This window comes from Drosophila erecta, unplaced genomic scaffold (genome assembly GCF_003286155.1).
Source record: "Drosophila erecta strain 14021-0224.00,06,07 unplaced genomic scaffold, DereRS2 tig00000000-arrow-pilon, whole genome shotgun sequence".
NCBI classification, from domain to species: Eukaryota; Metazoa; Arthropoda; class Insecta; order Diptera; family Drosophilidae; genus Drosophila; species Drosophila erecta.
The window spans coordinates 8,340,693-8,365,342 of record NW_020825194.1 but is presented as its reverse complement, the minus strand read 5'-3'; the positions used below and the strand labels follow the sequence as shown (position 1 = coordinate 8,365,342).

The following is a 24,650-nucleotide window of genomic DNA, read 5'->3' as shown; positions in this document are numbered from 1 at the left end:
ACACGGTTCTGTTCATTTTTCGTGTTCTAAGTTAGTTGGAAAATAATGTTTTTTGGCTGGTTAGAGCGAACATCATGTGGCTCCCACACGGATATTAAATAATCCACTGGCTGGTTTTCCTGCTCTTTTAGTTCTCTTTTTTCGTAGGGCATATGTTCTGCCAAAAAATAGTTCTGCTATGCACTCCGAGTACATGAATTATAGAAAATTCAACCGAATGGCATTAATATAATGCAAATCGATGCAGACACGCCCTAAAATACACACTTAAGTGCGCTGCAGGCAGAAATTTTCTATACGAGAAGATGAAAAATTACCAGCACACAAAAAAGAGTGCATGATAAATGTATGGAAATACATGAATTGCAGATATAATGGTTTTAGTTGGCATTTAAAGGGGAGAAATTTCTACTATTTAAGTAAATATACGTACGCAGCTGAACTGTTGGAAATTTTCCTAAGTTCAAGTTTAGAATAACTTATCTCAAAAGGCTAAACTTCATATATACTGATAACCACACATCACACAATGGGTAGTTTGTACATGGCCAAAGCTCTTTTCTATCTGACCCGAATTTAATCAGCTTTCATTCACCACACTTGAGCAGTTAACGATAGACCCAAAATCCTGAAGCAATAATTACTCATGAACCAAGTATTTCCTACTTGGATTTCCATTTCAATTTCATTAAGCTGCAAATCTTATCGGGTTTCCATTATCATTACTGGTGGACTGAGTGACAAGCCAAACAAATTCACTTGTACAGGCTCTAAATTGCCTGATAACTCAGCGTGTGTACTTGATAAAAACAAAATCGCAAATAAATAAACCCGAATAACGAATATAAATCAAAGTCGTGGCCCCAAAAGGAAATGGCTGATATGAGAAATGTCAAATTTAGGCTGGGAAACCTGCAAGATTGAGAGACAATTTATGTGCGGGCGTGGTTTCAGCATCAGGTGATGGCAAAGAAATTGCCAATAAATTGGCCCAACATTAGGCCAAACACTCGGAAGCATGGCGGAAAATGGCGAAAACTGTGGAAACAAGTTGATGAAATTTATGACTATTCATTAGGATGCCTTTTCAAAAGGATCGCGCAAAAGAGGAAGAACATTTTTCATAATGAACTTTGGTGTTGTGCCTTCATTATGTCTTGTGTGCGAGACGCAAATTGTTGCTAATTAGCAAACAACTTGAACCACTCACAGGAATATATCAGGACATGCCACGCCCACAATCCACACACACCCACAGCTAATTGCATAGTCAAAAGCGATTGCAAGGCAAGGTCAACGTCATGAGGATAAACCCAAGCAAGCTGCCACACACTAAATCCACCTCGGAAGGATGTGCACATACAGCGGGATATACATATATGTACATATCTGGATAAATACACACACGCACACATATGGCTGTGCCAAGGAGAGCACTGTTGCCTTGGCTGAACTCCTAAATAAATCAAAATGTTTTATCGACGCAGCAACACAGTAGAGACAAAGAAAAGCTTGGAAAAACTGCGACTATATCGCACGCGTTTTGGGAAAAGCAAGACCAGCCAAAACTTGACAAATTTCCCATTTGACTTGACTAATTTGAAGATTTATTTATGCATCAGCAGACAAAGGAAAAGAAAATCCAGAGAAACGCAAATAGATTTGGCCTTGCCGCAGTCAAAATGGTGCTTAAATCGTTACTGCGCGTAAGCAAAACAGGACAGGTATCCTTAGCGAATATCCTAGCCATATATTATGCGCCTACATATGTGTTATTTATGACACGGCATGGGAATATCATTACTGTTATGCTAGTATCTATGTATGTACTTTAGTCATTATATTTTATTCAGCAATTTTATTCATTGCATTTGTATTGTTTTTATTGTTCAGCAGTAAATTCCCATTGCTGTTTGTAAATTGGCTTAAAGTAAATATTAATGCCCCTGGCCACAGATATCACAAAATGTATTAACCGGGGATTTCATGAATACAGTAATCGTATTAATTCCAATTGATTGATGCAATTAACGCACAAACTTTCGTACACATGTCGTATGCGCAATATGTCTGAACTCTACATATTTGCGTTAACTCATCAACGCAATTTAGATTAGTTTAATAGTCGAGCAAACCCATTATTGTTTAGCAATCGGCTCGTTTCAATTTAGAATGGGTTTTAATCCTATTATCAAGGCAAGTGAACACATGTCGTATACGCCATTTGCGTATACTTAATTTCTTGCACTCCACCTCAACTCAATTAATGTTGAAAAAATGAAATATTTGTATTTGTTTTTCAAGTTTTGATTAATTATGATTGTTATTAGACGGAAAAACAGAGGCAGTGGCAAAAACAACTGGCAAATGTAATTACAAGACAAATTTACAAGGAAATTCCTGGGCGGCAGCATACTTTCTTCCCCCAACTCAGCGGATGCTGCCCTTTTTGACAGTTAATTTATGTGGAAAGTTACAAGTGCGCCTCGGGCGGTGAACTTTGAGTTTGAGTTTTTCCTTTGCCTCGGCTTGGGTCACCTTAAAAACGAGCTCACGCACACGCACACAGCCAAATATAAATACAACTACAAGTACACAAGCCGTGGCAAAAACAACAAGCGAGTCAAAGGTCAGGCTTCTGTTTCCGGGCAATATCTAAACAAGCCCGAAAAGGAAGCGAGTAGTCCCACAAATGTAGGCAACACTTTTTTCTCCGAGGATGGGGTTCCGTTCCGCTTTTGTTCTTTCGCATCCGCTGATGCGAAGCAAAAACAAAAATCAAGAAATGGGTTCTTCAAAAAATTATACGCATCTCCCAGTTTCAGTCCCGCTGCGAGATTTACGATGGGTCAGTGGAAAGTTTTATTGTTTTCTCAGCTAACCCCAATCAAAGAGGTTTGTGGAGCAGAGTGGCAGGATTGATTGCTTCATTAAACTGGCGCCAAGTGTTCATGTGTATCGCCGATGGCAGCAGCTAATCAAATTTTATATACGATCCCATAAAAATTTTCCGACATCATCACGAAAAAAAGGTATATTTTGGCATTGTTTTTCCAAAAACAAAAATAAGCAACAAATTAACTATAAATCACCCTATCTGCACATCCATATTTTATTTATGATTTCAATTAAAAACCAGCAAGAAATTAAAAATTTACAATAGACCAACACAGGATACATAGCTAAAATGGTGAATTATTTATAAAACCCTGAAGAGCCTTTTGTGCATTATTTAGCCACATTTTCAATTTATTCGATACGAATGCCCAGTTATAAAATCCCCAATCTGTATGCTCAAATGTATATCTATAAAATATTATGGGAACAAAGTAAATGTAATGCAAATTGAGTTCCGAAATATCAGACCAGAAGAAACCAGGGAAAAATATCTCACACAGTTTTTGGTGGGGTTCTGTTGCCAAGGCAACGTCGTCTTACTTTGCTGGAATTTTATGGCATGCACACGTCAGCAGTAAACAAGAAGAACAACGATATCAGGGTTTCACTGGCGCCTTAGAAAATTTTCCTGGCCAAAAAGAAAATGTATATATGTATGTATTTATTATTAGCTATGACTTTTGTGCGTGTGTGCGGCGTGAGTCACAACCATTTCCAGAGGTCTAGGCGCAGTTATAAAAACCCAATGCGATAATTGTTAGGGAAAATTCTTTCCTTCTTTTTCTTTTGCTTCTTATCGTTGTTGTTCTTGTGGCCGGTGCGTGTGGCAGGACTAGCATAAAATGGCCAAAAAGAAGGGGGGTGGGGGGAAATGGCAGCTTACGTATACAGGGGTAAACAATTTTTATTGCCCTGCCTGAGTAACCGAAAGTGGCGTTGTCAGCAGCACCAGCAGAAAAAGAGAGGCAACCAGAAGAGATTTTGGCCCGGACCCGAAAACCAAATTATAGAATCAGAGCCACTCAAATTGGTAGGAATACTCGAAAAGGGGAAAAATTCTAGAAGACTTGAGACAGATAAGAAAAGAGAATTTACGGTTAAAAAATGCTCTCAATATTGGAATATAAGGAAGCTAAAAACAAGAGCAAACCAAAAACCAAAAGAAAATGCAGAAATTTATTTGCTGAATAAGGATTGCAAAAACAACTGTTTTGTTTTAAGGCCAGCATAAAAACGTAGTAATAACTCGACCATTCACGATGATATAAACTCATCAATTACGTTCACTTCTAAGATTTATCGTGCTCTCTTTAAATTAAAACAAATTGCAAAAGTCAAAGTCAAGGCAAGAAATACGATAATCATGATTGACATGGTAACAAGATGTCACCTCACTCATTCTTGCCCCACAGGCCAATTTCATCCCGCATTTATAACGAATGCAAATGCAATAAAAAGCGCCACCGAGAGATCCAGAAAACTGTTTGCACGCCAATTTAATTTATTAATTCAGCCAAGGAGCCTAGAAATCAGCCGCAACCAAACGAAACAATGCGGGCAAAAGCCACAAAATAATACAAATAAATATATACGTAAATAAGATGAGACGGGAGCGAATCTCTTTGCATTTCATTTATCTTCGTGGGCGTGCTTTTTTTATTAAGATATTTTTGGATGCTTTTTTCCATACCACTGTAGATTTGATTAAATGGCGTGTAGAAAAATCCACAGCGGTTTTTGCGGCAAACTTGATTGTTTGTTAAGAATGAAGCAACACATCTTGAAAAGGAATAATATTCTTAGAATATTCCGAGAAAATTGTAGAAATTGTTCTCATGAAAATTAACTAAAAATTTCGTCAGAACCGAAGTTTTCCTCCGAAGATTATTCAGTCTTAAGTGATACTCATAATAACAGCTCTCCACAATTTCTTCACTTTCCCATTCCCTTAAGCCTCCAAAAGAACATAAGCACCGCGGAATTGTGCTTTTAATGATGGCGATGACGGCCCCCAACGACGTTTATTGTAAATGATGCACAAACGCCGCTTTAGGGGAATGGCCAACGCCATCCACATCGTCCTTCTGCAATCCCTCCTCCTCGTGGCCTTAGTCCGAATTTGCGCTGCACTTGGAGGCACCAACTTTATGGCACTCTTCAAGCCCTGAATTCCATTTGGCCCAAATTAACGTTAAGCATAAATTTTGAGCCAACAAACGGGCAAAGGAAACGAGGAAACTACGGGTAACAATAAATAGACGAAGAAAAAACAGCTTATTTCGTTCTGCAGCTGCTGCAAGTGCGATTAGCATTAACAATTCCATTAAGAACAGAAACAGCCAAAGGATAAACAGAGTTCTCAACTCGACGGGCTGCACAATCCTTTCTTGACAGAATGAAGTCTGCAAAAAATGTTGACAAAACAAAATGTGCTGCTTGAAGCCTAAGGGATCTGTTTCTCTTACAAAACTTGTTTTAACTATTTCGCAAACTTAAACTGAAGTATATTTTTTAATATAATAAAGACACGATCCCAGTAAATCTCCTCTACTACAAAAATGAATATAAATCGGTTTTGGCCCACTTCGTCCTGAAATTAGCTTATTCAATCTAAGCCAACAGAATGATTCATACTCAGGCTTCCTTCCATATACTCGCATTTCAAGGGGGTTTTACAAAACCATTTATAACCTGCAAAATGAGCAAGTGTAGAAGGCCACTTGTGGGGGTATTTTCCCGGTTGTTGCCGCTTCATATCAGGCAATTCTGGTAAATTTACATTTGCTGACAACTGAAAGTCATTTGGCTGCGAGAGAGCTCATAAAAATCGGGCCAAAACAACAACACCATTTCAATGCCGTCATCGCCAAGCATTATCAAAACTGTGGAATAACAGAGAACAACAAACTAAGTCTAAGGTGACAGACAATAAAGAAAAAGTCGTTAAACAATTTGATACGGCCTGGCCTTGAAGAGCTGAAACATTAACGAAATGACGGTGGATTGGCAGAGAAACACGAAAGAGACACCAACTTTTGGCCAACAAAAAAACCTGCTCTATGACATAAAATTTCTCGCTTCACTGTTTGCTTTCTGATTTTTTCTACCCGCCTTTTATGTGCTTTCTCAGCCTGAAAAAAAAATGCAAATTGGGGAGTACAAGAGAAATGGTTAAAAGATAAGCTATGACAATAACTGCCGACTGTAACCGCTCGGGGGGCTCACCCAAAAATGAACTTCCAATTTCGAGTGAAATTCCATTATGTAATGGGCCAGGGCCTCCAGCGCAATGGGCAGGTGATGGGCAATAAACCGTAGCCCGGTGGGCAAACTACACCTGAACCAAAGGCCCCGGCAAAAAGGAGAGTTCAACAAACTGGTTTACTTTTCGAGCAGAATTTGGAGATGGGTTGGTGGAAAGTTTGAAACTTATTCTCCCACAAGTTTGCATTAAAGCCGATTTTTTATTCTACCTAATTGCTGTTGGATTCAGTTGAACGTCGGTAATCACAGCCATAACTACTGCAAACTTGCTTAATTTAAAGTTTCCAGTTATTTTGTTTCTGTAACGTGTGGCATTGTGTCCAGACAGCTCTTGAAATGACGCAAACGGAATTCTACAAATTGCACCGCAATCTATCTGATTTATTCAACGTCATACATAAGTGAAGGAAAACCTACGCCCAAGGCAAACTCTATTCAGAATTATGTGGGCGAACCACCAACGCCGACTTAACAGGTCAATCATCCCTGAACTGCGCCACAAACGGCGGCTTCAAAAGGGGGCGTGATCTATGGGTAATATATGGCAGAGCCAACGTTATGTTGCACACAACATGCTCGCTCGCCGTGGGTTTGATTAATTCCAATGGAACAGCAGCACAGCGCGGCCCCCGAGGCGAATAAAAATAAAATTTAGTGCCAAAAGTAATTGTGCCCAAAGGACACGGAAAAAGGCAGAGCACAGGAAGCAGAAATGGCAACAGGAACAAGAAAAGCACAGAGCGCAGCAAAAATAATTACACAAGTCATGAACATAGATAGCTAAAATGACGCGACGGAAAAGGCTACAAAAATATCCGACAATGCTCACAGATCCTGTGGCGGCGAAAAGAGACGGTTGCACTGCATCTAACTCCCTCGCACTTGTGGGCACAACTTTTGTGTTGGCATAGAAAAAGTTTCCGAGTGTTTGGGCACTGAGAAAAAATATTAGCTAGCTTTGTGGGAGTTTTAATTGAAATTACACGTTTCACATTTGAAGCTTCGTTGGATACCGAAAATAACATTCTTGCAATATTAAATAATCAATTTTGGAAAGTTTTCAATTACATAGAATTTTCCCTTTTCTTCATTATTTTTCGGTGTACCTTTGTGTGGGGAAACTTATCTATCCCGAGGCTATTTGGCAGCAGGAGATGTTAGGAAAACTAATTAATAGCGCGTTTCATTTAATGCCAGCCCAAAAGGCCAAGCCAAATGTGTTGCCATCCCGTTTCCCAGCCATCTTCTTACTCGCTCACGTCGTATATGACAAATAATGTTGAAATTAAATGATATGCCTGCAGCGATAAGTGAGTGTTGTGTTCTATCTACTTTTATGGGATAATGCCGGGGAGTCGTAATCTCCAGCCAAATCCGAAGCCACATTAGTGCGAAAAGACCAGAGTAATTCAGGATAAGGGGCGGCGGAAGTGGGCAGGGCCGCATCGATTTGGCTGACCAGTAATGCGATTGTCTGCACGGAAATTGAAGGGCATGGGTAGCCAGCTTGGGGTTACAACCACCCATGTGAAAACACCGCCCAGTTAAGTGCGGGCGATTCACATAAATTGGCCAACTTAACTAGACAATCGCAGCAGTGAACAGATTCCATAAGTTCGACAAGAGAATCGATTTTTAAATTACATTTAATGGTTAGTCTGCAAACGGGAAAAATTGTTTAAACGTAATACATGGCGTATAAGTGATATTTGCCAGATGTAAGGGTAGAACATGGCGTATGGGTAATATCTTGTTAGAACTATGGGCGAACTTAAAATAGGTGGTAACCCTGCTGAAGATTTACACGTGCTTTTGGTTGAATATGTCGAGCACTCTAGTTTCCATGTCTTTACACCTAATGTGAAAAAACGCGAGGGCTGGATTAAAGTTTAAGCCGAGGGGAGTTTTGGATTGTAAGTTTTCCTCAGAGCATTTATTTTAATTTTTTGTACATTGCTTTAGTGTGTGTGTGGGTGTATGCGTGTGGAAATTAACACAGTGCCACATAAAATGACAATTCAAAGGTCCAAGAAAGAGAGAAAGGAACGGCCGACGAGAGAGAGAGAGCAAGAAATGGCCAAAAGAGAGCGTCGTGCGCAGGGAGCGCCAAAATAATGTAGCCTAACCCAAGGGGTGCGTGTTGGTGTCAGTGTCTGTCAGTGTGTGTGTGAGTGAGTGCGGCTTTTGATTTGCCATAGCTGCGACGCAGGCAGCGCTGCCTGGATCCTTGGATCCTTGGATCCTGTGACTCTTGGGAGCTCTGCTGTCGGCCGACTGCGCTGCCTGTCGCCGCGTCGCTGTTAAAAATAGCAAGCGAAATGGATTAGTTGCCTAAGCCCCAAAGCGAAAGGAAGGAAGAGCAGTACCAAAAGGAAACGCAAAACGGCACAACGGAAAGAAGAAAAGAGCGAAGTGCGGCGCATGTGTGTGTGTGTGTGCGTGTAAGTCCGAGTCTCTTTGTGCATGTGTGTGCGAGACTTGTTTTTGCCATTTTTGTTTCACTCATTTCGGATTTCTTCGCTTCTTTTTTTGTTATTTGAAGCGCCCATGTTTGTGTGTTTGTTGTGTACAGTTCTGTTTGACATTGTGACCGACTGAAAATGACGACGATGATGATGCTGTTGCTGCTGTCTCCCTCTTAACCTCTCTGCTCTCTCTCGCTCTCTGTCACTTCTTTCGTCCTCGGCACCACTTCACCTCTTCACCCGTCACCGCACTGCTCGCACATGTGTGTCATGTGAATGAATTTTACAACATGGTAACGGCATTTCAGCAGGCCCAAATCCAAATCCTTTAAGGCCGCCTCCAAAATGAACGTATGCAAAGCAACAATAAAATATGACGTAAGCCACAAAAACCAAAAGCTACTCTCTTATTAGGGCACTGAAAAAAACAACTGAAGATATTACTTTTAAGAAAATTTAAAAAAAATAGCATTTTTTCCAGCGATTTAAAAGGTTTTACAACCTATTTTGACCTTTTTTGTTAATGATTCAAAAATGCTTGACAAAATCAAGGTAAATTTATGAAATGATGTAATCTGTTGAACTGTAAATATCTAGCTAATCCCCACCATTTGTATCGCTTAGTGTAGCCACGCTCATAACTTCCTTCTACTAAAAGACGCTGACACAACACACACATCATGTTTTGACCACACGACCCACTCCATTTGGCCACCTTGTTGTTCACTTTTTGTATTTTACGCACAAAGAACTCGAAGGAAAGGCAGGAAGGAAGTCGACACAGGCATGTCCCTGCTGCTGCCACGCCCCCAGAAAGGAAACGCCTTGGACAAATTGTCCCACAAGTCGGCGGGGGGATGGGCGGTGGCTAAAGCCGCAACAGCACAACGAGCAAAGAAAAAATTACTTAAAAGATAACTTTTATATAAAGACAAGAAAGGTACGAGAGGAGTACAAGCAATGTTACTGTAAAAAATGTATGCCTTTTATGGGGCTTCTTGTGGTTTGGAGGATAATGAGGCGTATACGCAATGCGGGATACAATGGGATTTAAAGCGATGATTCAGGGTAGCAGGATGTAAGTTTGATCAGCGATTTAGCATGAACGTATGATATACTTCCCTTTAATTTGGCTTAACGCTATTACCAATCTATAAAGCAGATTATTTTATCTTTAGTTACCTTTTTCAAACCTTACCACTGACCACTTGACGACTTGTACTACTCAACGCAATACCCTTGAACAATTCTTTAATATTGCGGACGCATAAAAGCATCCCATGGTCAGTCCAAAATTGCTCGAGGACAGCCCGTAAAAGCCTTCCCCACAAGGCTGCACAGCAGGACGATTTGGTGGCTAAGAGGAGAATGAGGACGATGAAACGGATATGGCTTATTGCCCGAGGATAAGAGCACTGCAAGACCACAGCGCTCAGCAATTAATTAATTCTCGGGAGGAGTTTATCATATCATCATTGGAAGGCATTTAATATTCAAATGCAATCTAATTAGCCGCTGAAATAGTTCTCCAGCAATTGCCTGTCACATCTCAAGGCCATTGGCAATCGCTGCGCGACATTCTGGCTTAATTGCGGGCTCAGTGGGAGGTACAGTGTACAGTACAAGTACAAGTACAATGAAGACATCAACACCCGTCGCCTGAATGCAATCCGCAATTTAATTTTATTATACAATCGCAGTCGCAGCTCCCACGACCCACAACTCTTAAAGCAGTATCCCCCAAAGTGCACGGGCAAAATGTGCGCAATTCCCCAAGCGGATGAGGGCATTGGGTTTTTGGGATGGGGGGTGTCCCAGTGAAAAATGTTAGTGGGTGTTGCATAGCCAAAAGATACCAGAAAGAAATTTCCATCGCTTCGTGTCGAGGGTGGTGAACTGTTGAAGCTTTTGTGGGGCAATCAAAAGATGTTAAGGGAATATAGGGGCGCATTAAACGGAAGGCAATGATACCCTGGAAACCGTTTTCCCCAAGGTGTGCAATGTGTGACAGTATTACAGTCATATCCATTAAAGAATAGATAGTGCAGAAAAATCTACAATTTAAAATAAATGTAAATAAGTGTCTAAAAGAATGCAATAATATATTGAATTTACTTGACTATCAGAATACTTAAAATTCTAAATTATTTAAATTAATTAATTAAATCTAAAATTATCCATTAGCTTACTCCGTACTATTAATAATACTGAAGCCTCATATCCCCCGCAAATCTCTGGATAACACAATTTTAGCCCAGTAATATTATCAAAAGTGAACTCGACATTGCAACTTGCCATTCATTCAAGAGAAAGACGTTTCCCACAGCCAACTCACACCTTGTTCCGCAACTACAAGATGAAAATGGGAAAGGGCAGCGTGGAAAAGCGAGTGAGGAAAAACGGCAAGGAATTGGGAAAGGAGCAAGGAGTTGGAGGCACAAGCAACTGGCGACTGCACACTGAGAGGTTATGCCAGCAATTGAATCAGCCACACAACCATAAGAAATACCCGCATATTCGCCCCTTTCGGAGGTCCTCGCCTCGAGCTTCTATCCTTCTGATTGCCGTTATGCGGTTTAGTTAATGTAGCTCATGTTTTTGTTGCTATCTCCGTCGCCGATGTCGCTGCTCCTTATTACCCGCTGTGCAAAAAGGAAGATGTATAAAATACAGCAAGGGAAAAGCAACAGGAACAGAAAGATAACCGAGGTGGAGATGGCGTGGCGAAAAGCAAAGTGCAAAAGTTGGAATTACGTCAAATGAAATTATGTGCACGACTTGGAGTATGCAACGGAATTTTCCAGGGCTTTTCGTTCACAGTTCATTTTCCTTACAGTATCCTTTAAATAAGAGATCAGCTTTTCAGATAAATTAATTTCAAATAGTTGCATTTTCCTTATTTTAGTTCTGTTTTTAAGAGCTCTACTTTTTTTTTACATTTTTTTCTATACTTACACTTTCTTTGAAAGGACCCTTTCATAAGTCATAGGCTTGTCTTGTACCTTGATAAAGTGTAGAGTATTTCCTTTGCTTTGCTAATGGCCAGACGCACTTCACCCTTTGCAATACTTTTTATTTGCTTTGGGTTAACAATGTCAAGCCCATTTGTCAGTGACTTGCAGGAGTTGACGATGCCTCTGGGTAAGAATTTTTCCTATCCTTCTTGCCCTTTTGCCAACCACTGAGCGGCGGGTTTGGCCCCCGAGGAGATTGGCAGTCTGGGAGCCCGGAATCTTGGCCAGCTGGGCTAGGCCACTGTTGCTCTTCCGCCCGTAAGGATGGCTATGCTATATTCGTTATCTTTTTTGAGATACTGTTTGGTTTGCCAAGCTTCCGTTCTTGTCCATCTGTCCTGCTGCAGTTCCTCCCCTTTGACAACAGTAATTACTCGGCACCTTTTCGTTGATTGCAATTCCTTCGTTCTTTTCATGAACTTCTTGTTCACTTTTTGCTCAGTTTGCTCAGCAAGTTTTGTACGCTTGGCAGGAGAATTCCGAGAACAAGTTAATTAGAGGTAGTTTCAGGAATGGCAAAGGGTGCCAATCAGGGTCCAAATAAAATTACACGAAACTAGTTCATATGCACCAGTTGAAATACAATACCACAACAGAGTGGAGCTAAGAGTTGAATATATAAATGAATGAATTGTCTGACAAGCTATCTTGGAAGTCATTTGTTCTACAACAATTGAAAGCAACAGCTGTGATAAGGCTTGATTTATTCACACCATTTATTACATTCATTTGAAGCCATTAGAAGTGCACTCAAACTTAAAGCAAAGGGGCGAAAAACAAAACCAGGTTGCACAATTAATTGTTTTGAGCCATTTGAGCGGACGCACACGTAATCAAGCTCTAGAAGTTCATTTAATTAAAGGTAAAACCGTTCGACGCAACCATTAATATTTATGGTTTCAACCTTTTCACTCTTTCTCTTTTTTTCTGAACTCATGCTTGGTTAACTGGCATTTCTTCGTCTTTGTGAGCCAACTTAAAAAAGGAAATTGGAGATGAAGCGAAGCGCATGGAATTTAAATGTGAGAATATCAGTTTTTCAGTTTTCCTTTTATTTTCGCATTTTATTTTTGTCTCGGAGGAAAACAACAAAACAAAAAAAAAAAAAATAGAGGGGCGAAAATATGAAAATTCGTAAGAAGCCTGGGCCAACCTTGGAAATGGGAATCACTTTCAACCCTTTTTTCGTTCTTTTGGCGGTTAAGGGAACAATGGACCCTCCAAACAAACCACCCACATCGTATTACTGGGTCAGGTTTTCCTCGGGCAACCCATTTTGTTTTTCCCTGCCACTCGTTAAATGCCCAGCAGAACTCATTTCATGTTTTTTTTTGTTTCTTGTCTTGCCACTGCAGCAGCATTAAATACACATATAATTTGGAAAAAAAAAAGAAAAGGAGGGCAGGTGGGTGTGGTCATGAGCCAGGCGTATCTGATGTTTTGGGAGTACATAAAAGTAGGCGAATGAACTCTTTCCGCAAAACGAAGTAAATCCCCCCCAAAAAAAAGGGTCAGCCACATGTATTAAAGGACTTTCATGTCCGCATACCCTTCAGGCTAAGACCGAATCAGAATTAATTTGGTATTATTCCAGGATTTATCAAGTATAAATTATATAACATTTTATTTTTCCAAAGTGATTTTATATAAAAAAGGAGAACAAATTGCCAAATAATTTATTTATTTTATCACAACAACGCAACGTGAAATTGTGCTGTTTTTCTAAAGCATATTCAACAAAAAACTTTTCAGAAATTTAATTACGTTTTGGGGATTACACGTAGGTTTTATAGCCTACGAAAATGTTGTTGTACGACAAACTCTAAATTAATTTTGCTGGCCTAACAAAATCTACGCCCACTTTCGTGTGTGCATGTGTGTGCTCTTTGTCCAGTTTAGATGGCCCCCATGGGTCGTATTGAAATCCAAGCACCCCCAAAACCGCCCACTTCTCAACACACCTCTGAGCCAAAACTCATCCGACGTGCCATGAAATTTGTTTTCAATTAACAAATTGTTTCGCAGCGCCGACAAAAATCGATAGCTAAGCCTTTTTCTAACGCCACCCGTTCCATCTTCTTCTAATTTGAGCTTGGGCATAAACATTTATGGATCTCAGCAAATTTGATTCCACGCCAAAGGTATCTTGCATTCGTACACTAAACGAAACATAGTCCTTTGAATTAAAAAGAACTTCTATATGAAGACTATATGATATGACATAAAATATTTAAGAGCTGAATTTCTTAGGGAATTTCGTCATCTTACTGCTCTGTAGATAAATTCCTTGCATTTTGTCTGCTTCGGATGTGGAAAATGCAGGAAACGGGATGCAGTATGCAGGATGCAGGCTTCCTGTTCCTTTGTGCATTGCAAATTTCTACATGGTCAGAGAGTCTCGAGAAAGCGAAACTTCAGCCCTTCGAATCTAAAAGTTTTCAAGCTGTTGAGAGCATCTTGGCAGACAAGTTTCAAATGTTAACACGACAATGACGATTCTAAAAAACTTTCCACATCCGAGGAGATGAGCAGATGATAAAAGGCCCCACTCAGTCAAGTTCGCATGGATAGCAGATATTACACGTACTGGATATTCATTAGGTTCGCAAAAATGGCTTCTGCTTGTGAATCAATAAATCAAATCGTTTGGCTGACAGCTAACAACAAAAAAATGTACTCATAAGCCGCTAAGATTTGTGACTCACCAGACAAAGTTGAGATACGAAAAATAAAAGAAAAAACTCCCACATCGCAGTCGAGGAAAAAAGCTACATTTGGCAAGCCATCAAAATAACAGATAGTCAGACAAATAAGTAAACATAAATAAAAGCAGTGTACAAGTGAAAAAATAGATAAATATATAAATTGAATTCATGACTGCGAATAATATACGAATACTGCAAGGGGGCGTGGCACTGCAGTGTGGTGTCATCAAACTCTGTTGGTAGAAAAGACGGCTGACATAGAGCCAACAAATGGGGGAAAGGTGGCAGCCGCACCAGAAGATACCCTGTAAAAATCTACAACTCATTCTTGCTTTTAATTTGAAACATTGCATAAGTTTAAAGCATTTAGGCAAGCAACTTTACATAGGTGTGTTTAGATAAGACTTAGTAAATTTGTTTCTAGAAACATCTAGAGAATACTATGCTGCCCAATATACCCATTAAAGAAGCGTGCACAATGCTGCGGGCATTTTTACTACATGAGGGCTTGAGAACAACAAGGCAAACAAAAGCCATGTGATAGAGCACAACAAGGTGAAAAGGCAAAGACTGAAAAAATGGTTACATGTGAATGCGGCGACAGGTGGAGTGGGGTACGTCACTCAAGGGCTGAACTCTTAATTGCATTCGAACATTGCAGACGGATTTGCTCAGTAGAAGCCGCAAAGAGAGGCACATGGACACAAGGTGAAGCGCTGCCCACACACACCTTCGTTATCTATGCCAACCTATAGTCCATTATCAAGTGATAACACTGATGATTCATCAGTTACTTTGGCACAGCTCATTTTTAGTGCGCGGTACGTCCTGTACATTTGCACAACTGCTTTAAACCGTTTAATAACTAAGTGGGGTGAAAAGTAAATAAGATTTGATTTGATAGAGAAAAAGAAAACATAAGGTATTTGCCTTTAGAATACAACTTCTGCATCATTAACTCAAGAATGCGGAGATATGACTCAAGATATTCATAGTAAATTAACTTTATAATGGAACCAGTCGCTTTTTTTATTTTTTTTTTTTTGCAATACAACGCCTATGATAAATTAGTGAGGCACTCGGCTGGCTGAAGGGAACAAAAGTATAAGGTCGCAGGGTGACAACGATGACTCAATTCAAAGCCTACATTTTGAATCGGGGGAGGCGCGAACTCTCTGCATGTTCGACACACATTAGAGGGGCGATACTCGTGCAGCTCGTTCGGAATCGCTGACAGGAAGTGATGGGGAGAACTAAATGAAATGAAATGATACATGATAAACGGCCTATAATATACGAAACTTTCACAGATGTATAATGCTATCGAATTAAACACGCAACTGGCACGGTATCGTGATCTCTCTAGGGTCATCGTTTAAAAATAAGTTCAATAAAATACACATGAATGCGGTGGTACGTGTACAATTAACCGAAAAACTATTGCAATATTATATAATTTGGGATTTCGTTAGAAGATTTCATAGCTTCTTATTTTTAAGAGAGCTTAAAAACACACATATCTAACTTTCAACCCAAAAAAAAACCACAAATGACTCGATACACACTGCATGAGATCATCAACGACAAGATGCTTTTGTTATAAGTAACAAATAAGAGCGCAAAGTGAGCAAATAAGTGCCTTAACTTGGTTTGAATTCATTTGTATGACGAAGCTGCAAAAAAATATTCGTGTGAGATATATGATGTATGTATGTATAAGGCTTTTCTGTAGTATCCATAATCGATGACAAACCAGTGCATTTATTCGATTAAACGTGCAAGTATAAATAATTCAACTGGTTATTTAATGGCCCAATAATGAAATTAAGGAGAAAGAGAATTTTTTTTATAATTATTGCACCATTAATATTCATTATCTCGTCAATTGTTCATATCCCATTTACTAAAAGACACTCTCTATTAATTAGATAGTGTTCTTTTAATGACAGGAAGATGAAAAGAGCCGAATGACAAATATAAATGAAAGCGACGATGATTATAACAAATGGAGCACAGCATATGTAGTAAAACTAGCACATAAGATTAACTGACTATAAGATACTGTATATAGAGTGATTTCTATGGGGGCCAAATAAGATATAAAGCCAAAACAAATTCTAATTCCTTTAACCAAGTGTTCCCAATGCTTTAAAAGAATATTGAGCTTTAATTAAAAAAGACACGCAAAAAGAGAAGTTGGAGCTGCGGAATCGCAATATACCCCATCACATCTAGGGTATACAGTAGTTTCTTTTTGTTTTGCTTCATTCGTTTGCCAAGATCTTGTTTGACCAATGCTTTATCGCTCCCTCTGTTTCGCACTCTTGAAACTCGAAATGTCGCAACACAAAGGGCACGAATTCATTAATAGAAGATAGGCGGAACTTCAAGGGGCGGTGGGTGTTTCAAAGGGGGAGGGGCGCTGGGGATAGCGATGGGGTGCTTTAAAGGACGTGAAAACGCGACCTTCGGCGATTTTTCAATGCTTGTCGCGACAAGTCGTGAGGGAAAACATACCGTAGAGAGAGTAATTGCGGGAATTGCCGATAAAAAGAATGCTAAATGTTGAATAATTATAGCGTATTACTCACCTCAGCGTGTGGGAATGGAGCATTGCAGCTATTTTTCGCGCTGGAAGCTGCGGGTCTGGAGCATTGGAACACTGGAGCACTGGAACCCGGACTGGAACTTCCAATGAACGTGAGGGCGTGGCAGGGCGGAGTCGCGTTTTTGGTTTATTTTTGATTTTGGTTTTTTTTTTTCGGGCATTCGGATTGCACTTTTATGTGATCGAAATTAAATCGCAGTTTGATTGATTGACATAATACGAAGTCGTTATATTTCTTTTGATTTACTTTTCACTGAACGCGTTATTAACTGGGTGTTTTTTGCAGTTGTTGTTGCTGTTGTTTTAGTGGTGAAAACGTGCTGATTTTCGCTATTGCTGTTGTAGTTGCAGTTTTTGAGTTTTCATTAACTTGTTCATTCGTTGCTCGTACAAAAGATCAAAAGGTGAATTAACGTATTGAATAAGAAATAATCGTGCTTTTAATGCAGGTCTGGCATTGCAGTTGGTAATTTCGTGTGATCAAAACAGAAATCCACCAATTCGCGTGAGTTCGTTTGGTGCATTAATAAATTTGCATTTCCTACTTAGAAGCGAAAGCATTTCCTTGTCTATCTTAATCACAATAATTCTGATAAACTCATACGCATTGCGTTTAGTGTCATTAGTAACTATAATGGTTTTGCATTATCAGAATTGTACTACAAAACGTGAGTAGATAATGCAGATTATAGGCCTTGATGAGGAGCATGCTACTTGGATGCTTGGATTCTATATGGTTTGTTCGTTTTTTATTGTGAGTGCAGAAGAGTTGATTGGTTTGATTTATTCGTTAAATTGGTTTTTACAGCCGCATGCCAGAGATATTTTGGGTATGTGTGGGTAGTATAGTTTTGAATTTGCATTCCGATTGTTAGTTATTGAGATGTGGGGCGGTGGGTGGAAAGAAAGGAAAAATAAATTAGGTTAATTCAGAAAGAAAAAGTATTTCAAAACTGTGAGTGCTGTGCGGTGTGAGTGTGAGAAATGAAATCATAGCTGAAACCGAAATCCATTAAATTCTGTTAACTTTTCGGGCGATTACAAAACGGAAATCAACAAAAGAAAACTAGTTTTTCCGGTAAGTTAAACAACATAAAAACTTGTTCAATTGTTTGCGCAACAAGAGAAAAGGAAACAAAAATGAATAATCAACTATAAATTTAACAGTTTACCGATTAATTTGAAGCTGACTATATATGTGAGTGTGATTGAATTGTTTACCCCTTCAAAGTCGACATTCCATCAACTTCCTCAACTTCTCATGTATTCGTTTCGCATTATCATCTCCATTGAGAATGTCCGAGTTAGCTATTTATCTAGATTTATATTTGTATATATATATGCGCTGTGTTTGTATAATTTATATTTTTCATATGCATTCAATAAATATGAACATGTTAAGTAAATAGCATTATAGTAAATAGTCAATATAGTTATTATATCGTATAGTAAACAATCTTTTTATAATAAATATTCAAAAGTGAACTAGAGATTTGTTGCATATTTCTCATCTTCATCGGTGTGAGTGAGTGTGTGGGTGATGAGGCTACTTTTGTGTGAGTTTTGAACAGGAGAACTAAACTAGCTAAACGAACAAAAACTAAATGCATTTTCAAAGTCGGAAAAACGAGGAAATCAACAAGATTTTCTTTCACTTCTCCCTGCAAAGCATTTGCAATGAGTGTGTGTTTCGTGTGTTTCAGTGGAGAAGTGTTCCTTTCTTTTTATTATAATTCTCTTTTTGTTTTTTTTGCTTCGCATTATAACAATAATCAATAAAATTTCATGTTTTCTTTGTTTGCAATTACGTGTCTTGTAGTTTTGTGTTTTAACTCTCTTCGCATTGGTTTTTATAACTTTTCAATTAGCAATTTGTTTACAAGTACTAAATATTCTGGTAGCTATAAGTTGAGTTTCATGTGTATATAGGATAGACTCTGGGGACTTGAGACTCTTGCTTACTAACCATACATGTTTCTCTATATATTGTAATAGCTATAATTGGTGTAATCGAGACCTAATTTCGTGTGCATTTCTTTTTTATCGGGGATTCACTGGTTGCGGTCTCTTACAGTTTAAGTTTCGATTTTGTCTTCTGCAATTTCTCTGGGTGGGTTGCGCAACATTCTATGTATGTATATAGTTTGGGTCTGGATGAGATATAGTATAATGTGTGTCTGGCTGTGTGTGAGGTGGTGTGAATGTGGCGTGTAAGTAATTGCATTCGAGATTTACATGAAATAACTGCTAACATATGAGGCCGCTAAGATGCCCAGCACAGTGAGGCAGATCAGTATCATGATCTTCTTTCGTCGGGCTTTACTCTGGTACTTGAGCGCCTTCTTGGTGTCCTGAGTTGCCGTCTGCACATAGTCCATAGCGTGCTCCACATGATACTCAATGCGATCGATCATCTCGCCCTGCGACTCCACCAGCATGGCCATGTCCATGAACATGTCGTGCAGCTCCTTGATCGAAGTCTCCAGCTTCATGATGTCCTGGTGACGTGCCTCAATGTCCGCCAGCGTCTGTTTGGCCTGCTGCGTCTCCATGATGATGCCCTGCGTGAACACAGACGAGTTGCCCTCCTCCAACATCTTCTCCAGCTCATCGTCGTTGGTCGGTCGTCCGGTAATCTCCAGCTGACGCTGTATCCTTCCCTTGCAGCGCTCCCGGTAATCGGTCTGCGTGCGATTGTATTCGGTCATCACCTCGACGAATTTCCGTGACAACGTCGAGTGCTGCGTCTTCCGGATTCTCAGATCCGCCGACGACTTGTTCTGCTGCTCCTCCTGCTCGATATTCTGCTCGATGCCCTTGAGCTTGCCCCGAACGCGATTGGCATTCTTCTTGATGTCAGCCATCAGATCCTCCAGCTCTTGCTTGGTCTTCTCGTCCGTTTGCGGGGCGGACAGGATGGCCGAATGCTTCTTCTTCACCTCCTCGACGTTATCCTGCACCTTGTCGATCATCCCGCGTATCTCCTCCACCTGGGCGAAGAAGTCGTCCATGTAGGAATCATGGCCATCCACATTGACGGCCACCTCCGTCTCCTCCTCGTCATCCGATTGGGCGGCATGGAGAGCGGCTAATCTGTCTTTAGTCATCTTTGTGACGGGTTGTTATCCTGGTTTTTGTAGGGTGTGCGAGAAGGTTATTCTCGTTATATTTTTTGTTGGGGGAATTTGATAATTGGGGAGTTTCTAATTTTTGGGACTATCCTTGTTTTCTGGGAGTTTCCAAATTTGTTGAATTTGTTATATATTGTTTTTTATGCTTCGTTGTTATTCGGTTTTCTCTCTTTGCCAAGCTTTACGTAAGCCTTTGTTACGCGGTCTTCGCAGATTGCGTTTTTGCGATTAGCAGTTAAACGTTAAACACACACACATAAACCACACGTGTAAACGCGCGCGGAGTTTTCTTTTTTCTTTTTTTGCAGCCTTGCTTTTAACTTGTTTGCACGTTTTTCCACTTTTGCGAGAGACCTTTTATTGATTTTCCGCTTTTGGCTGGCAGCTCTCTCTTTTCTCGGTTTACTTTTAGTGTATAATTATAACTTAACTGGCACTTTGGCTGGCGTTTTGGTTAATATTATTATGCTTTTTCTCGTGTGTGTGTCGTTTAGTGTGGTGTTATTTCACTCACAAGAGAGACGGAGAGAGACCAAGAGAGCGCGTGTTGCGGGCGGCGGCAGAGACGTCGACTGCGGCAGAGCACCTCTTCAATGCCAGCAGCTAAAAAGCTAAAGCTGCTGCTGAATTAATTTTTCTTTTTTATGTTTTCTGTTTTTTTCTTTTCTTATTATTTGTGACTCACAGTGGTACTATATAATTTTAATCTTTCGCCTGTTGTATTTGTTTGTTTCACTTTCGCACAGGCACACGCACGCACACACACACACAAACACGCACGCAGCAGTGGCTATAAACGATTTTCGACAGTGGGAGAGGCTACCGAAAATCTCTTAAAATGGGCAAAAAAATCGATTTCTGCGCAAAGCTCCAATTCTGCCGTCTGCTTTTGCTGCTGCTTCTTCGTCTTTCTCTGCTTCAGCTTCTCTGCTTCTTCTTATTCGCGGGGGGTGTTACGGTGGGCGTTATTTGTTCTTTCTCTCTCCTTTTCGCTTGCGTTTTATTTTCGTTTGTTGCGTACGCGTCGTCGGCGCCGATTCAATGTGTGTGTTGGAGAGGGACGCACGACCACCTCTCACGCTCTCGCACACAGGCTGTCTGGGGTGCACGATTTGTTGTTGTCGCCAATTGTTTCACACGCACATTTGTTTGTTGTTATCTTAGGAAAATGTGTTGACAATATTTTTCTCGATTTTTTCACATAAAACCCAATATTGTTTCGCGACTTTCCCGGCGGTTAAGAGATTTTTTTTGTTTCCGATGCGAGCCGAAATGAAACGCAGCACCTCGCGCGGGCAAACAATTTTCGAGTGTGACCGTGCTGCAACTACCAGAAAATACCTTCCGGTTCGCAATAATTTCCTTCAAAGTATACTGTACTGAGTAGAAAAAAATACTATACTGAATCAGCGCTAAGCGCGGACTCAAACCAATTCAGCACTGGCAAATGAGAATATCTTCTCTTTCTCTCAATTTCCTTGATTCGGAAATCAAGTGTATATGTGTTGGTGTATTCGGATGTGGAATTTAAATGAGAGCAGTATATTATTAATTTCGGTATTTTATATTATTGCAAGAACATAATATTTTTGACATACTTCTGCTTAAATAATTATATTAATATCTGCTCATCTTTATTTTAAACAGCTAATATAATCAAGATACTTTTACTTTTGATTGTAAAAAAAACTGTAAGTGGATTCTGTTTTCTCTTTTGCTCGGCATTTTCGTGTTTTCACTTTTGCTGTCAACAGCCGCGAAGAGACCAGCAAAACGCGAAATAAAATGTACTAAATATGCCAGCATTACGTCAGTCCCACACAATAGCAACAACAATCAGCACGGGTTTGTTTGTGGATCCCATTCGAACTGAGAAACGTCATGCGCGAGAATTTTTATGAATGAAACGCGACCGGCACTTTTGTTTAAGCGAATCGCGACCTGAAAAGGAACTAGGGAATAGGCCGCAAAATGCAATAATATATATATATATACGCGGCATTTATAAATAAATATAAAAATTAAGTAATACCCAGGGCAGTGAACTGCTACGAGACGTTGCCCAACACTGGTCCTATTGGAGCAAAATTTAAAAATTCACTCCGTTTAAATCTAAATTTAAAGTTATAAATGATGTTTTCAATTCTAATATCACATTATAACTTAGAAGCAAATTATTATAGTTAAAATTTCTAATGCATTTCATTTAAAAGGGGAATGCATTTTATAAAAATTAGTAACTGGAAATTCATTAAAAAATTATTAAATAAATATCTTCTAGAAGCGTACTGAAGCTAATTCTAAAAAATATCACTGGTCATAAGGTATTCCGGCATGATCTCCCCAAATAAGATATAATATATATAGGATCTTTGGAACTCACCGGATATTTCGTTTGTAGCACGATTCCGCATATCTCGTCGCCGACGAGGAACTGCTCCCCGAGCATCGCCATACAAACGTTCTCCCAGGCCCGCTCGATCTTGTTCTTGCGCAGCCGTATCACCCACTGGCCGCCCTTGCTGTTCGCAGGGTCCTCCCACATCGGTTTGATGCCCTGCTTGAAGAGGCTGAGCTCCCGGTAGGGCTTCAGGGCAGTGGGCCGGATGAGGTGCGAGTAGAGCGACCACCATTGCTGCACGCTGGCGCACCGGCCGACCACGTGCAGCGATTTGCTGTAGTCGGCGGCCGCCCGCTGCGTCCCCTTGCGAGAGAACCAGAGGCAGTATGTGTGCTGCAGCCGGTTCTCGCCGGGACCCACCTCCAGTGGCGGCAGCTTGTCCACGTCTATCTCATTCTCCACATCGCTGTCGTCGCTGTCGACGAGATCTGGCCAGTTTTTCCTGAAAAGCGCGTACATGACACGAGATAGATTTTGATTAGTATGTCAAGGGTTGGAAATCAAATTCGACAAAAGGTTCACCAGATGACACAACCGCCGCACTTCCACATTTCTATCACTAACTAACGCTGCAAAATTAAATTCAAAAATATAAAAACGATGAAGCTGTCCATACGCATGCTGGACCAACACACAATCACCTTGGAGATGAACGAATCGCAGGATGTGAAGACTCTGAAGCAGATATTGGGCAATTTGCCCGAAGTCTCTTTGCCCGCGGAGAACGTTCAGCTGATATACAGTGGTCGCATTATGGAGGATGCCATGCCCCTCAGTGAATATAACATAGCCGAGGGCAGGATCATTGTGTTGATGGGTAAGAAAAAGGCTGATGTCAGCCTGCCAGAGGAGCAGGTTTCCCCGACAATACCGTTGGCCGCTGAGCCAATGCGCACACAGGATGTGACGCCTTCAATGGCTCCTAATGAGCAGTGGGTGTGCGATCTCATGTCCATGGGATATGGCGAACAGGAGGTACGCTCAGCCCTACGTGCCAGCTTCAATCATCCAGAAAGGGCTATAGAGTATCTGATCAATGGGATTCCTCAGGAGGCTTCTCCGGAGCACGAACTAGCTGAAATCCCGAGCGGACAGTCAACTGAGCAGCTGCAGCACTTAATGGGCGATCCTCGCCTTACACAGGTGCGTGAAATGATTCGTGAGAATCCAGAACTAATGCAACTAATCCTGGAAAGACTGGCTGATACCGATCCGGCTGCCTTTGAAGACGTTCATCGCGACCAGGAGGGGCTCATGACCATGCTTGCAGGTGTTGCTGGTAGTGTCGGTGATGCCAATCACAATCACAATCCGGATGAGGGAGAACTCTTACAAGTTGCCTTGACCGCCGAAGAAGCCGCCGCCGTAGAGCGACTGGAGGCACTGGGTTTTGAACGTGTTATGGCTGTCCAGGCCTACTTGGCCTGCGACAAGGACGAGCAGCTGGCCGCCGAGGTACTAATCCGTCAGTCGGAGGAGGATCGGAATGAATAAAGCGATTGGGCGCACGTAAATGCAGCCAGAACATAACCTAACAATTGGCCAAGTAAAGAAGGTGATGCTGGCCCAGTTTTGTTGCTGGCAGGGATTGTGCTTGTGGGTGGCAGGCGGTGCGCGTGGGTGGTGGAGGTGCTCCACTTACGACTCATACTGCTTGTTGGCTACTTTCTCCATGCTCATCCTGGCACTTATGATCCTGACTGGTAGCTGCTACTGGTGATCTTCTGCTGACTGCTTGGCTGTTCCTGTGGCGCTGCTCCAACCTTTGGAACGAGAACCTGTGGATCCGGGTGGTTGCACTACTAGATTCTTTATGCTGCTGCTTCTTCTGGCGCAATTCTTCTTTTGCTCCTTGGCTGCGCGTGTGTGTTTGTGTGAGTGTGTGTGTGTGTGCAAATGGGTTTTTGGTGGATTCTCTTGTGGGCGATTTTTTTTGGGGCCGCCGCTTTTTGGGGGAGCGGTTCGCTACGGGTCCGCCGCTCTCTCTGGTATGCAATCGTATTTCCTGTGCCTTATCCTTTTCGGTTTCCTGTGGGTTTGCGTATTTCTTGGCCGTTTAGTTTTGGTGCGCTCGACTTTAGTTTGACGTTTCTTTTTGTACACAACACAACATGCGTCTAATTAGGTTCCACTTGATGTCCACATTCCACGCGGCGCTGTCAAA

At 40.9% G+C, this 24,650-nt stretch overlaps 3 protein-coding genes and 1 long non-coding RNA gene across 5 annotated transcripts in view; 1 reads left to right on the top strand and 3 right to left on the bottom strand.

The window, feature by feature from the left end:
- The window catches only part of LOC113563708, a 33,054-nt gene extending 15,876 nt beyond the window's left edge, over positions 1-17,178 (bottom strand). Inside the window, exon 1 of the long non-coding RNA XR_003407585.1 lies at positions 16,938-17,178. This is a non-coding gene — a long non-coding RNA (uncharacterized LOC113563708). The remainder of the gene's footprint in view (positions 1-16,937) is intronic.
- Positions 1-24,647, bottom strand: part of LOC6554350 (eukaryotic translation initiation factor 4E type 2) — a 43,170-nt gene extending 18,523 nt beyond the window's left edge. For both annotated transcript variants that reach the window (XM_001982012.3, XM_015153809.2), the window contains exons 1-2: positions 24,129-24,647; positions 22,469-22,928 (exon numbers count right to left, since the gene is read on the bottom strand). In XM_001982012.3, coding sequence (XP_001982048.1) covers positions 22,469-22,928; positions 24,129-24,166 — 498 coding nt within the window. In that variant the 5' untranslated portion in view covers positions 24,167-24,647. The remainder of the gene's footprint in view (positions 1-22,468; positions 22,929-24,128) is intronic.
- LOC26526003 (syntaxin-1A) lies at positions 17,829-21,443 on the bottom strand. The gene has a single exon (XM_026975723.1). The coding sequence runs from the start codon at positions 20,059-20,061 to the stop codon at positions 19,186-19,188; it is 876 nt and encodes a 291-aa protein (XP_026831524.1). The 5' UTR covers positions 20,062-21,443; the 3' UTR covers positions 17,829-19,185.
- Positions 22,938-23,980, top strand: LOC6554351 (UV excision repair protein RAD23 homolog A). Its single transcript, XM_001982013.3, has one exon. It carries the CDS (start codon positions 23,087-23,089, stop codon positions 23,978-23,980), a length of 894 nt encoding a protein of 297 aa, XP_001982049.1. The 5' UTR covers positions 22,938-23,086.
- Positions 24,648-24,650: the final 3 nt, after the last annotated feature.

Bases quoted from the DNA above. Each gene is read 5' to 3' on its own strand.
- LOC6554351 (XM_001982013.3), top strand. From the start codon at position 23,087: ATGAAGCTGTCCATACGCATGCTGGACCAACACACAATCACCTTGGAG.
- LOC26526003 (XM_026975723.1), bottom strand. From the start codon at position 20,061: ATGACTAAAGACAGATTAGCCGCTCTCCATGCCGCCCAATCGGATGAC.